The 18,128-nt window shown below is 37.9% G+C and overlaps 1 protein-coding gene, 1 long non-coding RNA gene and 1 pseudogene across 2 annotated transcripts; 1 reads left to right on the top strand and 2 right to left on the bottom strand.

The window, feature by feature from the left end:
- Positions 1–7,303: 7,303 nt before the first annotated feature.
- LOC116188263 (sm-like protein LSM5) lies at positions 7,304–10,375 on the top strand. Its single transcript, XM_031517508.1, has 4 exons — positions 7,304–7,462; positions 7,540–7,663; positions 9,224–9,296; positions 9,980–10,375. Exons 1-4 carry the CDS (start codon positions 7,429–7,431, stop codon positions 10,010–10,012), a joined length of 264 nt encoding a protein of 87 aa, XP_031373368.1. The 5' UTR covers positions 7,304–7,428; the 3' UTR covers positions 10,013–10,375.
- Positions 10,376–10,666: 291 nt separating this feature from the next.
- On the bottom strand, positions 10,667–14,923 carry LOC116188264 (annotated as a pseudogene).
- A 1-nt stretch (position 14,924) lies between these two features.
- Positions 14,925–16,384, bottom strand: LOC116188265. Its single transcript, XR_004152226.1, has 2 exons — positions 16,090–16,384; positions 14,925–15,243 (listed from the first exon to the last, which is right to left on the bottom strand). It is a non-coding gene; the product is annotated as an uncharacterized LOC116188265 (long non-coding RNA).
- Between the last annotated feature and the right edge of the window lie 1,744 nt (positions 16,385–18,128).

Here is an 18,128-nt window from a genome sequence, read left to right as displayed (position 1 = left end):
CATTTTCCATGGCAAAGGAAACGTCGAGTGACAATGCGAGTGACTTGACCCCAAGGTATTGATATATGGAATTATGGGATTTATTCGTGTCATAAACATATCATCATTCATTAGGCTAGTTCAATTTCGTTCATATGAATAAAAGTATTTCAAAAAAAAATTCTTTCGGTGAGTGCCACTTAGCATCATGAAGTCCAATGTCTTGACTAATCCAATTTTGGATCAAATTGATTCATTAAAAAGTAAAAATTTCCTAATCGCGAGTTTTTTTTTTCTATTCAATTAAAAGGTAAAGTTTTTCTAATCGCGAATTTTTTCCTATCCACTTAAATTCGAAATTTTACTTAAAAGAAATATGCGTTGAGCTACTTAAATCAACAAAGATTAATAGAAGATTTTTTTTTCTGTGTGAATCATAATATCCGAAAGCTCAATAGGCGACCGTCACCAACTAACGTTGGGAATGGAAGGGAGACTTCCCTTTTTTTTTCTTTTTCTTTTTTTTTCGATTATATTAGGACTTTAGGGTATAAGAATAAAAATAGTAAAGCAAAATAAAAGAGCACGAAAATTTCAGTGACGAGAATTGAAATTGTGACCTCGTGCTCCCGGATAACCACTTGTGCTACTATACAAAATCTCATTCCTTGTGAGTTTTCCAACTTTGTATAAAGTTATTCAAAATTTCCATACAATTTACGCTCTTTCAATCAAAATTTCCCTTCAATCCTGTAACGACCCAAAATTTCAGCTGAATTTTCCCTATCTTTCCTCGATATCCATTACCACAAACTATTCGCCTAAAACTGGCTTTCCATAAAATTCCCAAAAATATAAAACCAACCTAGTAAGCTCTAATATGTATATACATCTCAAAAGAGAGAAATTTTCTTCGTCGCACCCATATCAGTAATACAACTAAACAAAATTTCAGGTCGTAACATTTTTAAATCCATCCTATACCAAAAAGGATATCTATCAAATAACTAAGGTCCCTACCGAGTTCTCCGAGCTGATCCCCGATATCAAAAAGTGTTTCTTCCGCGCAGCTAGAAGCTTATCTGGAAAAATATATGCAGGGTGTGAGCTGCATCTCAAATACTATATTTCAGAGTAAAAATGAATTATTATCAAATAAATATTTAATTGGAAACAACCAAATATTCAAATAAATAATAAAATCACATGCAATGCAACTATCAGCTCACCCACACATAATATATAAATATTTATATACACAAACTGTAATAATAATTATATCAAATATAATAACTAAATTTAAGTTCTATTAACCAATTCACACAACCCTTCCAACCATTTCTCTAACACCCAATATCACATAAACATTGAATATCAATTCATTAGCATTCCATAGCAACTCACAACACAATAAATTGACAGATCCAACTCTAGCAACAATACGGTTTTCATAGAACAACTTTAGACAATCTCAACAATTATCACACCTCCAACAATCTCAAAAAATATATGCAAATAATTCATTTAATTGGAAACAACCAAATATTCAAATAAATAATAAAATCACATGCAATGCAACTATCGGCTCACCCACACATAATATATAAATATTTATATACACAAACTGTAATAATAATTATATCAAATATAATAACTAAATTTAAGTTCTATTAACCAATTCACACAACCCTGCCAATCGTTTCTCTAACACCCAATATCACATAAACATTGAATATCCATTCATTAGCATTCCATAGCAACTCACAACACAATCAATTGACAGATCCAACTCTAGCAACAATACGGTTTTCATAGAACAACTTCAGACAATCTCAACAATTATCACACCTCCAACAATCTCAAAAAATATATGCAAATAATTCATTTAATTGGAAACAACCAAATATTCAAATAAATAATAAAATCACATGCAATGCAACTATCAGCTCACCCACACATAATAAATAAATATTTATATACACAAACTGTAATAATAATTATATCAAATATAATAACTAAATTTAAGTTCTATTAACCAATTCACACAACCCTCCCAACCGTTTCTCTAACACCCAATATCACATAAACATTGAATATCCATTCATTAGCATTCCATAGCAACTCACAACACAATCAATTGACAGATCCAACTCTAGCAACAATACGGTTTTCATAGAACAACTTCAGACAATCTCAACAATTATCACACCTCCAACAATCTCAACAATCAACACATCTCCAACAATCATACCGGCCAAACAATATACCATACAAACCAATCAATATAGCCATAGGGTTGCATTTCCTCGCAACAGAGTTGTGACGGTACCGTGACCCCGCACTCATATCCACAAATTCCTCATTTCCTTTCTCATAAGCGGGGGCTGCCCATTATCCTCCGGCAGTAGGAGTCTAGGCGTCCCTTTTTGTATCCCGCCGGATCAGCGGTCTAAGGGTCCATTTTTGTATCCCACCGGATCAGCGGTCTAGGTGTCCCTTTTTGTATCCCGCCGGATCAGCGGTCTAGACGTCCATTTTTATATCCCGCCGGATCAGCGGTGTAGGCGTCCATTTTTGTATCCCGCCGGATCAGCGGTCTAGGCGTCCAATTTATATCTCGCAGGATCAGCGGTCTCATGGCTATATTCAAACAACAATCACAAGTACAATCAACTGCAACCATGCCATCTGATCTCATATATTATCATACCCAAACACAATCTCAATCACATTACAATGGCAGCATGTTATCATCACATATCTCACACACAATCAGTATACACGATCACACTGCATATCTCAAATCAAAATTACACATAAAAGGGCAATATCTCTCAAATCACTTCACACAACATGACAAGACCGATTTCTTAATCTCTAACTATCATAATATTCTTCCTAAATAATTTATATAACTATAATACATCATTTTACAAGGAAATAGAGTACTCACATAATATATATATATATATATATCATTTCACAATGGAATGAAGTACTCCCCTAACACCAAAAATGATTCGCCAAACTTAACCTTCAGGGTGCACAATCGATGTCCTCAACTCCTATCAATCACGAGTATAGCCTGAAAAACAAGTTATTTCTAACAATCATTTTCTTCACTAATTCTCATACAAAATCATCCTACAATGGCCTTAGAGGATCAATGAAGCTAAGATTTAAATACAACAATAGCACTAGCCACCAAACACTCCATATAAGGCAGCAACAAAATTCTTTACTACTATATTCTTACGCTAGGTAATTTATCAAGATTATTGATCCATCATAATGTATATATATATTGACATACAATTCAAACTAACTAGATCAGCCCACATATCCTAATACCCGAAGAAAATAGTCTCATCATACTTAAAAATAAATATCAAAACTAGACTAGTTCAGATGACGGCACTTAAATCAATGAAAAGAATTAATTATAGGTCTTCTACTTGACATATTTTCTTCTTCTTCTTCTTCTTCTTCTTCTTTTTTCCACTAATAAGACAAGTTCCTCTAAATTTCCATACGTGAATATTAATAAGACTATAAGAACAAGAATAGTGTAAGTAATCATATTCATTTACCAATAGTTCGTTCCTCCTAATAATAAGGTACCGAACAACACCCTTTTGGCCTCAACACTAAATAAATCACCAGTTCATCCTAATAGCTAACTACTTAATGAAATTACCTAAACTTCTAAAAAGCAAGATCAGTAATGTCTAAGCACTCGACCTATCAATAACTAAACCGAATTTAAGCTCAACTCTTGTCTTAGGCGTGACTAACAATAAAGGATTCGAAAACAAACATAATCTGAAGTTTCTCAGTTCCAGATTTAGTAAATTTCCCACCAAAAAGGATGAGAAAGCAATTCATCCACCGTAACCATCTCCCAACAAAACAACACCAATAATCATCAAGAAATAATTCTTGGATAACCCAGAAATTCTTCACCAATACAATTGGTGGATAACCGAAAAATATTTCACTAAAAGGAATGGATAAAAAATTATCGCATAGGCAGCCAAATGAGCACGTGTTGATGAGCTCAACATATCAAGACGAAGCTTATACAACTAGAAATCACCCTCTGAAGTTTCATAGAAAACGGTTAATAACTCACCTTTCGATCGACTCCCGAAACATCCCTTAACTTGTCTGTTTTCTGCAGAAATTCACCTCTGCAATCACACCCATGTTTCAGCTTTGTATTACCACTGTCCAGCTCGATTAAGTTCCCATACAATCAAAATAAACACTATCAGCTGCCCTTCTACTCATAAATGTTCCCTATCCTTGCTCTACTCGAATTTTTGAATCCACAAACCCACACGTTGCTATCCAATTTAAAGAGAAAGAACAGGATTGATGAAAAGAACTCAAACAACATGAAATCAGTAAAAGATACCTAAATTGGTCTATCAAACTATTCGATTCTTACCTCCCCCTTCCGACCCTTTCTCATCTCACTCTCTTGTTTTCTCTCGGACAGAGCTCTCTCTCTTTCTCTCTGTTCCTCTCTTGCTCCGTTTCTTTTTCTTCTTTGTTCCTCTCCCGTGAAAACCGAACAGAGAAGGATGGGAAAAATAAATAAATAGATACTAAGGTGGTGGAAGAAGCTTGGGGGAGAGATGAGGGCCACGTGGGGTCCCCTGCTTTTATTTTATTTTATTTTATTTTTGCCCCACTAACCTGATTATAATATATATATATATATATATGAGTATGTAAGTATATGTATGCTATTTGATATAAAAATGTTAGCTCTCACAAATCCAAACAAGGGGTAACATTCAAAATTAAAAGCCATTACTTATATGAATTGGTTTAAGCGATTCGACACTTATTTCCTTTAAATAAGATCTCATGATTGAGTTTTATAAATAGAAAAAATGTATAATTGAGAGAGATTTATCACTTAGTGAACCGATTTAACTTAAACTGAATTAGTCGGGACTTATTGAATTTTCGGTTACTAATATGCACATCCAAAAAAATTAAAAGCTCGTTAAAAATCTAATAGGTTTATGTTTTTCAATGAGAGCATGAAGAGCATGGCTGGAAAAAAAAAATCAAGACCATGAGGAGTCATCATTAAAAATGACCGATACTTATCCGTTCTTGAGCATCGACTTGTCCAATTACACAATGTAGACCCTTAGTAAAGGCCGAATATTGACGGTTCAATTTGCCAAGTGTACCTTTCCACTGTGATTATATCCCAAATAATTTATTAATTCCAAGTGGTTATGCATGAGTTTTCGTTTGATTTCGCAATCGAATTTTAAAATTTTAATTCTAACTTTAACTCTACTCACTACACAATAAAAATTAACTCTTTAAAGTAAAAATGGTGAGGTCCATACATAAATTCACATACACATTCATTATATTCAATTCAATTTTTAATACTAAATTCTCTCAACTATTCATTATTTTTTAACACTTTTTCTCATAATTCAACAAAATAATTATTATACCCAATTAAAATCAAAACTCAACTCAACTCTAAAACCAAACACGCCATGAATTTCTCAAGTTGAACGCTGTCAAATGGTCTGAGGAAAATGCGGTTTATATTTGCTTGCGGCAGTAAACTTCACCGTGGAATTTGGCTGATCCGCTTGGAAAAATTGAGGGATCCACCAATTGGTTAGTATGTGTTCCTCCTCCTACCATTTATATCAATGTGTACCTGAGAAAATTGAATATTTTCGTACGTACATCAACATGTGATCACTATGACATGGGACATGGGGTGCAGCTCGACGTCGATTCTCGCCAGTAGAGCTTGTCGAGCCGGTCTTCATTTATGGCGAGGGATTGCAGTTTCTAATAATTCTCTTATCTTTTCAGGGTTGCCGTTTGATTGCCGAGCCTCGATCAGATTGTTAAAAAGGTTTCCATCTACCATGAGCGACTGTATAGTTACTTTCAATCTATGAAAAAATATAAGATTCAGCAGGCCATTTACGAAAGAAAAAGGGAGAACAAAAGTTCCATATGCACATTATACATATCGTAATCTGTTAAACCTAAAATACAAGGGATGCGCGACTTCGAGTACCCTGTATTTTTCATAGTATATAAATCCTACTCTATAAATAATCAGTTTCAAGATTTTGAAATTGAACCTTATCATGTTGAGACCTGAAATTGAACCTACTTGAAATTTGTATTATATCACAGGTTTTGGGTATAATGTAGAAACCTCTCTATATATATATATATTTCGAAGACAATAACTAAAATAAATAAAATCGAAAAAAATATCTTTCCCATCATCCAAAATAACAAAATAAAATTGGATATCCACAATAAAACTAGTCTCAGACGGGTGGAAAAAGGCGGAAGGGCAAGAGGAAAAGAAGTGGAAGAAGAGACCGAGGCCGCTGATTAGAGATTCATGGTTTAGAATTTGGACTTGATCTTAAGTTTTCTTTAAATACAATAATTTCATTATGTTTATAAAATATGAAGTACAAATTACTGTAACATATAAATAAAATAAAATTTTACCGGGACAAAAAAAGAAGAAGAAACAAGGTCCGGATATAAGTTTCGGTTCAATTTCTAGGTACCTGTACAGTGGAATTCGAATCGGAATCCATTTTCATAAGTTATTTGAATTATTACCCGAATCATACTTTATTTTTAGTTCGATTTAGACCCTACCTAATTGGTTGATTCCGACAGGTTCCGAGTCTGCTCAGTATCCCTACACAGTCCTTAAATAATAGTAGGAAATTTATCTGGTCCAGTCCTGTACCATCCCGAAATAAACACCGTCGATTATAAAATATAACATAGTCGATTGAATTAAGAGTTTTAGTGCAGTCAACTATATGTACTTTAGCAATTGACTGTGTTTATTTCGGCCCCGGACAATACGGGATGAGACCGGATAAGTTCCCCAAAATAGTATCGCCTAATCGACGGTGGTTAGTACAAAGTCAATGGATGTTGATTACAAGATGCGTTACGTATTCAATAGTTGTGTCATATCATCCTAGTTCCAAATCGAATCGTGCTTTTGTCGCGTTCTATTTGGAACACAATTGGTGAATTATCGTGTCGCGGCGAAAGTCCGAAATCTCTCTTTCCTAATTGAGGTAGCCGTTCCGTCGGGTGGGTAGGCTTGACAAAATATTCGGGCCCGCCCAGCTGTCCAGATTGGGCTGGCTAAGCCGAGCCTGGCCCAAGTAAGGCCCACATGCAGCCGCGGTTTCGTTTCTCGGGAAGGGTATTTTTGGTCAATTAGCAAGTATCAGATATTATGCCCCCAGAGAACCCACAAATTACAGTCTTGCCCTCTTGGCTTCCTCAATGGACTGTCCGTCTTCTTTCGGCGGGCTGAGCGCTTGAAGAAGAAGACTGCTCGTCAGCTCGTCAAGTCTTTCACTGCTACTCTCTCTCTCTCTGTCCTCCAAGCTTCCATCCATGGCCAACAATCCTTCGCAGCTCCTTCCTTCAGGTTCGCTCTCTCTTTTGTTCCTCCCTCTTGCTTTGCTTTCTCGGGGAGCAAACGCGACTGACTTGGCGATGGTGCAGAGTTGATCGACCGGTGCATAGGTTCGAAGATTTGGGTGATAATGAAGGGCGACAAGGAGCTCGTTGGCACCCTCAGGGGCTTCGACGTCTACGTGAACATGGTCCTCGAAGACGTCACTGAATAGTACTCTCTTTTTCTCTCTATCGTTTCCCCCTCCTCGATCTATTCAAAGTTTGATTTTTCTGCCGCATTGACATGGACACTGTTTTGTGTGGCTTGAATCGATGAAATTATGTCGATTCAGCGGTGATTGGTTGTAAATGCATTGAGTTGGTTATCTGTTTAGCTATTGGACTCATTAGGATGAATCGTTGTTGAAGAATTTGGAAGAGAATTAGAATTCAATGAGGAATTAGTTCGGGCTGCTCAATGGCCTGCTGCCTCAACATCTGCAACATCTTGCGGACGAAAAACATAGTCTCTGAAGTTGGATATGGAATAGTGTTCATGGTTGAGCTTTGACAGTTCAGGCACGGAATGGGTTTTAGGATTTTAGGGTTTAATGTTGCGTTTGATATATCGTATTGTAATGGGAGTCTGGAGTCGGGAGAGTGAAATCTTAGGTCCGTGAGTGGATTGGGTGAGATTTATCGAAATTCAGTTGGCAGAATTAAATATAACCAGTTGTAAGTGTTTGTATTCATTCTTGAAACTTCTTCATTTTATTCATGATTTTTAACAAACAGCTGAGGGATTTTTCTTGGGAAAAACTGAAGAGTTCCCATGGAAAATGATTGCCCTTTAATTTCGTTAGTAGAAATAGATGATCACCATTGAGTGCTGCCCAATAACCCTTTATATAGGTTCCTATATCGGAAAGAGGGAAGTGTCATTGCAGAAATTTACCTGTCTCAACTTTTGGGATATTAATTCTTGTTAGTCATTGACTGGTTAGAGTGGCTTCAGTGTGTAATATGTGGGGGAAGTAACAATGAGGAAAGTATAGTCTCTGAAATGCATTCTCAACTTTCATTCACTCATGGTGTTATGCCCTTCAATATTTTCCATTTTGTGTGGGATTGAAAACCCATTTAGCTTAGATTACTAAAAGGGAGGGACAAAAGGTTTCTTCTGGGTTAAGCTTACATTGATATTGTACCATGACATCACATTCCAATGGGATAAATTATTGTAAATCCACTTAGTATATGCTTTTGATTGTCTTTGTTGAATGTATAGTCAGTTGGAAAATAGTTCACTATAATCATCATATTGAGAGAGAATACATCCATTGTTTCAATTGTGTACACTGTGTGTGAGTTATATTTGGTTTCTTTTTTTGTTTAATCATTAATGTCCACATCCTTTATTTAAGTGGTTGAAGGTATCTATCATCTTCAGCTTTTGGGATTGGGAGCATTTTATTATATAACGTCTGGACCTTTTGGACATCATTGTCCAAGTAGTATAGCTGAATGAATGACTCATATGCATAAAAACTCATCTTACAAGGGTATAACTTGAAATTTAAAGTAGAAAAACATTGTAACTATGATTTATTATACTGGGGTTCTTTGAAACAACATTAATGGACTTGCACACCTTTGTAGGTAAGTCATGGAATAATTGTCCATTCTAATGGCATTCGTCATCACTGTCACTTTTTCTTTTTAATTTTCCTTAGTTGAAAAGAATGCAACCTGTTATAGTAATTGATGCTGTTCGATCATATTTATGTTGCAGTGAAATTACTGCAGAAGGTCGGAGGATTACCAAGCTGGATCAAATCTTGCTCAACGGGAACAACATAGCCATTGTAAGTTCTCTCTCTCTCTCTCTCTCTCTAGAGTATTTCTTGTGAGTTCATTGAGTTTCTATATTCCGATGCAGTTGTTGACATTGTTTGTCATTTGATGCAAGTTGCCAATCTGTACCTTCAGTATCTATTAACTTCTGGTCTCGAGTGAGGCTGCAAAATGTAGCTTTTTAACATTCAGTATAAGAAAAGGGTGGTTGAGAATGTGCTGAATAGACTGTCTTGCTCTTTAAATATGAAGTGTACATCCTGTGCCATTTTATTGGTGCTGTTTATGGGCATCCGACATATACATATATGTTGATCTGAAAATAATCGCCTTGTTTTGAAACTTTATCATCCCCAAAACTTGTGGGAGAAGGCATGTCTGTCAAGACTTCACTATACTGCACTGCAAGCCGTTTTTGGTGTTGATAATGATATGAAAGTCCTGTGGTTGCATATGTTGCTATACTTTCGACCCCTGGCTTTTGAGCAAACGATGCCCAAGATAAGGCTTTTCGGTAGCATTCCTCGAGGCCTGTGCTTGGAGGCTTGCAGGTCTCAGGGTTTTGCATACCTTATGGTTGAAGCATCAACTTGCTAAAGGGGGGTTGGATCCGGTATCCATAATGCGCTGCGTCTTATCCACAGTATTCAAGTTCTATACTTCAGTTAACTGGTTTATTGTCTGTGAATCGCAGCTAGTTCCGGGTGGCTCCCCTGACTCGGAATGAGAGGACTATGCAGATGTGCAGCTCTACTTCACTTGCCGTGTTTAATAGATGGACAAATGGAGCAAGTGAAGCCTCTGGTGGCTCCTTCCGTCTCTTTCCTGTTTCTTCTTTGTGCCTTTTCTTCAAATCGTTTGTAGAATTGAAGATGAGTTGATTGTTATTGTACCATTTGGATTAGGTTATAATGGAAGTATGGAATAGGAAGTTGCTTGTTTGAGGATTGACCCTTGGGACTCGAGGTCTTAGTGTTCTGATCATGAATATTGATGTGTTAGTGTTCTGATCACGAATATGGATGTGTTAGTGTTCTGATCATGAATATTGACGAGTGACGATATACATGCTGCCCATTCAATTCCAGTAGTCTGTTGCCTGTCATTTAATGCAGTATAGCTACCTGTGTAGAAACTTGCTGGTGTTCATGGACTTGGATTATATCGCAAATTTGGACAGACAAGAACCTATCTTTTATGTCATGGAAAATCTTAAATGGTCCTTAAATCGATTGGACATGTCATCTTAAGAATCATGCCATTTCCTCCGAGTCAGACGCCGCTGGTCGGACTAAGCATGTGACATCATCCTAAGTTCCTAACCTGACCACGTTACCCTAGTTTTAAACTCGTGATGATTTTCATTCCATACCAAATTGGCTAGCACAAAGCATATATAGATAGAATACTCCACTTATAACAACACTAAACAACATGTGTAAGCCATTACAGAGTTGCTGGAAAATTGAAGTCCCGATGAAATGAAGATAACGCTCGGGAGCAAGTCTCCCAGGCTGTTTATTCACTTTAAAGCATAAACTGTTTGTCTATTCCTCTATTCGATATGCCCCCAAAATCCTAGGTTGGACACCACAAAATCGTGCAACTCGGGAATCTGTCTAACGAGCATCCTTGGAAAGGAGATTGTTGTGCCCAATGGTTCAGGCATTTTGTATCTCATCGACGCAGTCCCCTCTCTCAAAAACGGCTGCTGCACCCATTCCCGTACCTGCAGAGTCCCAACATAATAAGGGGAGTTCTATCGTCGTTGGAAATGAAAAGCACAGATCCAATTGCAATGAGATAGAGAGACTATCGATGGAATTGAAATGATGTAATATATATATATATATATATATATATATAGAGAGAGAGAGAGAGAGAGAGAGACCTAAGCACATGGAAATAACCCCGAACCGGCAGTCTCTTCCTTGACGCTTCATCTCGTTCAGTAGAGTTGCAACACACCGAGCACCTGAGCAACAAATAGAATTATGAAATGTAAGTTTGAGTAAGTCGTCAGTGCTTATCTCAAGCATAAGATCTCACAGGACACCATTAAACTGGGATGACAGGAACGGGAAAAAGAATCCGATCCCTTCAACTCGCTCATCATATCCATCGTACCACTGGCCATAAGACTTTCAACTGTGTTTGATTAGATTTCAATGGATCAAGTTCTTAGAAGTTGGCCATCAGGAAAAATGACCGTGGAAAATGATAATGGGAAACTACTTTTTGAATAGTAGCTCGAGAGTAATTAAATCAAATAAGCAATTTCCAGCTTAATCAATGCTTTAGACCCTCTTATAATCCCTCCCTATGTACTCTTTTCATTCCTTTCTCCATTCATTCATTTTTCTCGACTAACTTGCATTAACTTTTGAGCACTTAATCAAATATACAGTAGTCGAGTACCTGTAGCGCCCAAAGGATGCCCGAGAGCTATCGCGCCTCCGTTGACATTGACCTTCTCAGGGTCAAGCTCCAGCTTCTTACAGCAGTAAACATACTGAGATGCAAATGCCTGAGACAAGAAAATAGGAGAGAGTGAAAAGTATTGACAAAACAGGGCACTTGTAAGCTGATGTTGGTAGGGAAAAAGAAAAGGGAAAGAGAAAAGGATGGTTACCTCATTGATTTCAAAGAGATTGATATCATCAAGCTCCAGCCCTGCTGACTTCACTGCAGCTGGAATAGCCACTGCAGGACCGATCCCCATGACAGCGGGGTCCACACCAACTGCAGCGAAACTCCTAGAGGACATCCAGAGGACGGTGTTCAGAGCAAATGGAAAGAAAAGTTCCACACCATGGATTTTGAATTTCATTCCTCCTAACTCTTTCTTTAGTCTAATAAACATCAGAAGCTGTTCCTTTAGTGTTAAAAACTCCTCTTTCCGACACATAATTTGGCAACAAGGAAATATTTTTCTGGTAAAAGAAGAGGTACCTGAAAACACCGAGAATCGGAAGTCCCTTTTGTAAAGCCATACTTCTCTTCATGAGCAGCACAGCAGCGGCTCCATCACTCACTTGACTAGCATTCCCTGACATAACAAATGAATCGGTATGTATCACCTCATGGCAGAATTTCAACATTCAAAGAAACGATTCTGATAAAGCCAAAGTTTCAAAATTTCAAGTGGCTTGCAAATAATATACCAGCAGTTGTGGCTCCATCCTTTTTAAATGCAGGCTTCAGCTTTGCTAGGTCTGCCATGTTCGTGTTTGCTCGGATACCATCATCCACACAAATCGTCACAGGCTTCTCGTCTCCAGATTTCGGGTCCACGAGCTACATGTAAAATCAAGCAGTTACATCATTTTATAATCAAAGCAACCTCAGAAAAATGATTGTTATTTGTGTATATATATAGCGGGAGAGAGATATAGATATATGCACAATGGTACCTTGGTTGTGACTGGAATTATCTCGTCCTTGAATTTGCCAGACGCAGTTGCAGAAGCAGCTCGCCTATGAGACTCGACCTTTTGACAAAAAGATATAAATATGAGCGGTTGATGTTGCTGTGGAAAACTAAGAAAATTTCCTAATTTTGCATTTTCTTCTTCTACAGGAGCTGGAATAAACGTGCCCAATTGCACTTCATCAGAAATATGGAACCATAAACCGTACTGTAAAATCCAATTTTCCTTATTTTCTTATCCATTGTGTTTGTGTGCCCATTGTGGTAGTGAGATTTCTCACTTTGAGACCAGAAAGAACTTCCATCCATTTGTTCTATATGAGAAGATGAAAAACAATTTTTTTCAATAAGTTGGGCCGGGGGGGGGGGGGGGGGGGGGGGGGGGGGGGGGGGGGGGGGGTATTATTAGTGGATTCTTTTCAAAACTCACAGCGGCGTGGTCTTGCTCTTGGCGAGTAACACCATAGCGCTGAGCCACATTTTCAGAAGTGATCCCCATAGCAAGAAGACAATCCTGGGCTTGAGCAAACATTTCCACCTGTAATTGAAATCACGTTCAGCAAACGAAATCATTCCTAAGTCCATATCCGACTTTAATCATACCAGTGAAAATGAACGTACTCTCGGATTAACATTGGAACCCTGCCAATTGCATCTACAGTCATTGATTCCAGTCCAGCCCAATTCCTGATTATAGTACAGTTGAGTCATTTAGTCAAGGGTCGATGCTTGTCACAAGAAGCCAATAATATATATCTAGAACCCATTTACCAATGTCATAAAATCCGGCTTTTATGGAGGGCGGCAACATCAGCAACTGCTTGAAGGCCGGATGAGCATTTCCTGTTGACAGTCCTAATGGGCACCGTCTCTGGTTCATGACCAAATCAAACATTAGCCTATGTCCTTTTGCTGTCTAATCAGATGTTCAATGAAGAAAACTTTCCACTAGTCTATGCTTCTAGGATAGATGGTTCTAGTTTGGAATTTCGATTATATCTGTTAATTTCCCAAAGTGTACTCTAGAAAATATCGTAAAAGGTAGCATCCAAGGGGGGAAAATTATACCAGGAATGCCGGCATAAAATGCAGCCATCCTACACTCGGTCGCTCTCAGTGAGCCCGGGGCCAAAACCGTACCAACAACTATATCCCCCACCTCCGCTGGGTTCATATTTGTTTTCTCTAACACTGCCAGTGAATCACAAGAACCAAACAGAAAGAGAAAGCCGCCCGTAGAAAATTGATACACAAGGAGAAACCAGAGAAAATGATATGAACCTCCACAAAAATCTAACAGGAGACTCCAACCTTAAGGACCGGAGCGAGCAGATCATCGGGATGAGTATCCTTGAACCCCCCACGCCTGGCCTTGCAAATTGCAGTTCGATATGCTCTGTTGGACAAGTTCAAATTAATGACTTCATAGAGGAGGAAACCATTAAGAATAAACTGCTATTTTTTGGTCCGCAGAGCAAGGGACTTACCCCACAATAACAATGTCATCCCCAAAAGCCGCAGTTCTATGACAAGCTGCATTATCTCCAGCAGCACATATTGAAGCCTAACATGAAAAATACCGAAAAAGTATTCAGAAAAACATGTAAGAAAAACATGCTGGGCTACCCACCATTCAATACTCTCCATTACCCACCAAATACATGCAATTCTCTATCATGTAAGTCAGCATAAGCACAACTTCACTAATTATGAGCAACCTGGGTCAAAGATTCACAGGCAGGAGACTTCCCTTAAAGGGGAAGCCATCAATATCACACCACGCATGATTCCAACAGACCACATAAGAACAACAGCCAATATGATCATAAAGGTGAGATTTTGAGCTTACAGACAATTTAGCAGACTCCTGGGTCTGAGAAGAGGACCCAGAATGGGAAGTGGGTTGGAGATGCTGAAGCAGGATTCTCTGTCCGTTGAGAGCTTCCTCCATGTCTCAATCTCTCTTCCAATTCCCACCCAGAGACAGAGACCAACACACAATATAGATGCAATTGATCGAATTGGTTAGCAGGGGAAAACCCGATTGAATGGCTGATATATATAATATATGTGTGTGAAAGGGGGAAGGGGGCAAGTTCTTTTCTCAAAATCGCGTATGATTGCTTGCTTTAGTAATGGAACATTCCAGGTCTAGCAAATGTCACAGCTGAACGAACAGAAACTCTCTGAACTTGATGTGTTAAATAACTGATCATTGGATGGACTTTACATGTAATGTAGGAATTGAAAACGTATTGAAAATACTTCACAATCATAATAAAATAATATCTAAATTAGAATTAGTCTCAATCGATAAATTGGGACTATATCGTGATTTAGCTAGCTAAATGGAGGAGATGGTGAAAGGTTATTGAGATGACAGTGATGATCATTCTTTGATGGACCAAATGAGCACAAAAGGCCGAACTGTTGAGGGGAAACAGGTTGAGATCAGGACGAAACCGGCCGTCAGGTGAATGAGGCACGACGTCATCATCATCTCATCATGTCTTGTTCCGTCTTAACATCTGTTTTTCAATTGGCATTTCATAGTAAGAAGTTGAGGAATGACAAGAAAAGCCTCGAGGTCAATTGTAAATAATCCACAGGGGCTCGTGGAGAGACCAGCTTGTGGGTTTGGTACGACGTGCAAAGTTATACAATTTGCAGTACTAAAGTTAAAGCCAAAACAGCAATCTGAAAGCAGTTTGTCCTATATATGATAAATTTTTGAAACCTCTGTATATCTGATTTCTCCCTATATTTGCATAATACCCACTAAGGGACGGTAATACTAGAGTCAGGAACAGGAACTGAAGATAAGAAAGAAGAAAGTCAGAAATGAATTGATGAACGATCTTGAAAGATCAAGAAGAACAAGATCATGGCCAAAAAGGTGCTCTGCTCAGATACCATAACGGGAATAGGAATTCAGAAAGATGATCTTCACTTGTCCTCCTGAGGTATATCCATTATCTTAATATATATATAATGCTATACAGTAGTAAAATGCATAAATTACAAATTTTTTTGGTAGGCATGGATAGATTACAACTGCACGAGCTGCTATTACTCTCTAATGAACTTCTACCAACCTCTTTATACTGCTTCCTAACTCTTAGCTGCTGGGCTACCCACCCACCATTCAATACTCTCCATTACGCACCAATACATGCAATTCTCTATCATGTAAGTCAGCATCATCAATAAGAAGAGAACGACTTCACTAATTATGAGCAAACTGGGTCAAAAAGCTTCACAGGCAGGAGACTCCCTTAAGGGGGAAGCCATCAATATCACCAGCACGCATGATCCCAACAAACCACATAAGAAAAACAGCCAATCTGATCATAAAGATGAGATTTTGAGCTTACAGTCAAGTTAGCAGACTCCTGGGTCTGAGAAGAGGACCCAGAATGGGAAGTGGGTTGGAGATGCTGAAGCAGGATTCTCTGTCCGTTGAGAGCTTCCACCATGTCTCAGTCTCTCTTCCAATTCCCACCCAGAGACAGAGACCAACACACAATATAGATGCAATTGATCGAATTGGTTGAATGGCTGATATATATAATATATGTGTGTGAAAGGGGGAAGGGGGCAAGTTCTTTTCCAGGCCAAAAGTGTGGAGAAATTTCTCAAAATCGAGTATGCTTGTCTCCTGATCATACTATATAAAAGTAAAATTTATCTTAATGTGATCAGTCAGTGAAGGTTCTCATTCACCCAAAATAAATAAATAAATATATATATATATATATTTGTTGCCACATTGATTAATAGATTATTTCTATATCTATAATATAGCAATAATAACAAACTCTTACACCTGACCTCTCACGTCTCCAGCTGACAAAGACTCAATCATGTTCTGTGGTGTTACTAATCATCAAAGTGTAGAGCTTTTTCTTCCTTTTATTACCAAAATTTTTATAATAGGAAATTTTACATTATTTAATTTTTTATATTTTTCCTTCTAACAACAATTTTTATAATATTTTATTGATAGAAAATTTCTCCTTTCATGTCTCCAAATCATTAGAGAATCTTTTGCGTCCCTCAATAGCATGTTTGGATCGCCATCCAAATCGGTTAAAATGATTTTAGGAAAGGGAAAATAGCCAAAAAAAAAATATTCCAATTAATTTCCTTAAATTCCCTAATCTATTCACATTTTAAATTTTGACATGAAAAATCAAAATGTTTCCTTTTGTTTCCCCCAAATATCAACCCATTAACTCTAGGCTTAACGACGCTAACGTGATCGATAATTTAGCCTATGTGACGGACGAAAGTTCACATCGAACGGAGATATCCTTTTAATTAAAAAATCAAATAGTTTGAAATTTTTCTTCAATTTAGCATAAAATAAAAAATTCTCTTCTATCTTTCTCTCTCCTCTCTCTCACCTCTTTCCTCTCTCCGCTCTCTCTCTTGACTCTCTCTCCTCTCTCGACACTATCTCCTTTCTCTGTCTCCTCTCTCTCATCTCTCTCGACTCTTTGTCATCTCTCTCATTTCCCTCTCTCATCACCCTTTGTCCTCTCTCTCATATCTCTTTCCTATCTTTCTCCTCTCTCTAGACACTCTCCCCTCTCTCTTGACTCTCTCTCTGGACTCTCTCCCCTCTCTCTCAACTCTATCCCATCTCTCTTCTCTCTCATATTTATCTCATCTCTCTCACTCTTTCATCTCTTTTTCTCTATCTTATCTCTCTCCTCTCTCTCTCCTTTCTCTCAGAGATAGAGTCGAGAGAGATGAGAGAAAGGAGAGAGACATGAGAGAGAGTCAAGAGAGATGAGAGAGGAAAGCGAGGAGAGAGAGTTGAGAAAGAGGGGAAAGATATGAGAGAGAGATAAGAGAGAGAGGAGTGAGAATTGGGAAAGAGATGAGAAAGAGTCGAGAGAGAGAGAGAGAGAAGAGAGAGTTGAGGGAGTTGAAAGAGAGAAGAGAGAGAAAGAGAGGAGAGACTGAGTGAGTGAGTGTGGAGATTTTTTGGGGTAGTTAAAAAAAGCTGGGTAGTGGTTAAAAGCATTGTTATCAGACCGGATCGGACCGGTCGGTTCGATCGGTCGGACCGAGAACCGGCACCATGTCCGGTCCAGTTCGCCTGAAATCGAAATCGCAACTTTGAACCGCCGGACCCATTGAACCGGTCGATTTTAAGCAAAATTTCATTGAACCGGCCGGTTCTATGGGTTTTATGGGTTTCCTATTTAATGTAAAAATTAGTTGGTTGTGTAAGGATTTGAACTCATGGCCTCCTACTTATCATACTAGCATACTACCAACCAAGCCACCACCACTTTTTTGTTCTTTTAACTCTACTTTTAAGTACTTATTAAATAAATATGTATTTTGAAGTAAGAAATATTAAATATAGATACTTCTTATACTATTGTTATATTTCTTTAAA

This window comes from Punica granatum, chromosome 8 (genome assembly GCF_007655135.1).
Source record: "Punica granatum isolate Tunisia-2019 chromosome 8, ASM765513v2, whole genome shotgun sequence".
NCBI lineage: Eukaryota > Viridiplantae > Streptophyta > Magnoliopsida > Myrtales > Lythraceae > Punica > Punica granatum.
This window is presented reverse-complemented; position numbering and strand designations above follow the sequence as displayed.

Coding starts and splice junctions, on each gene's coding strand:
- LOC116188263 (XM_031517508.1), top strand. CDS start 7,429: ATGGCCAACAATCCTTCGCAGCTCCTTCCTTCAG. Junction 7,463..7,539: donor TTCGCAGCTCCTTCCTTCAG/GTTCGCTCTCTC, acceptor GCGATGGTGCAG/AGTTGATCGACCGGTGCATA. Junction 7,664..9,223: donor CTCGAAGACGTCACTGAATA/GTACTCTCTTTT, acceptor TTTATGTTGCAG/TGAAATTACTGCAGAAGGTC.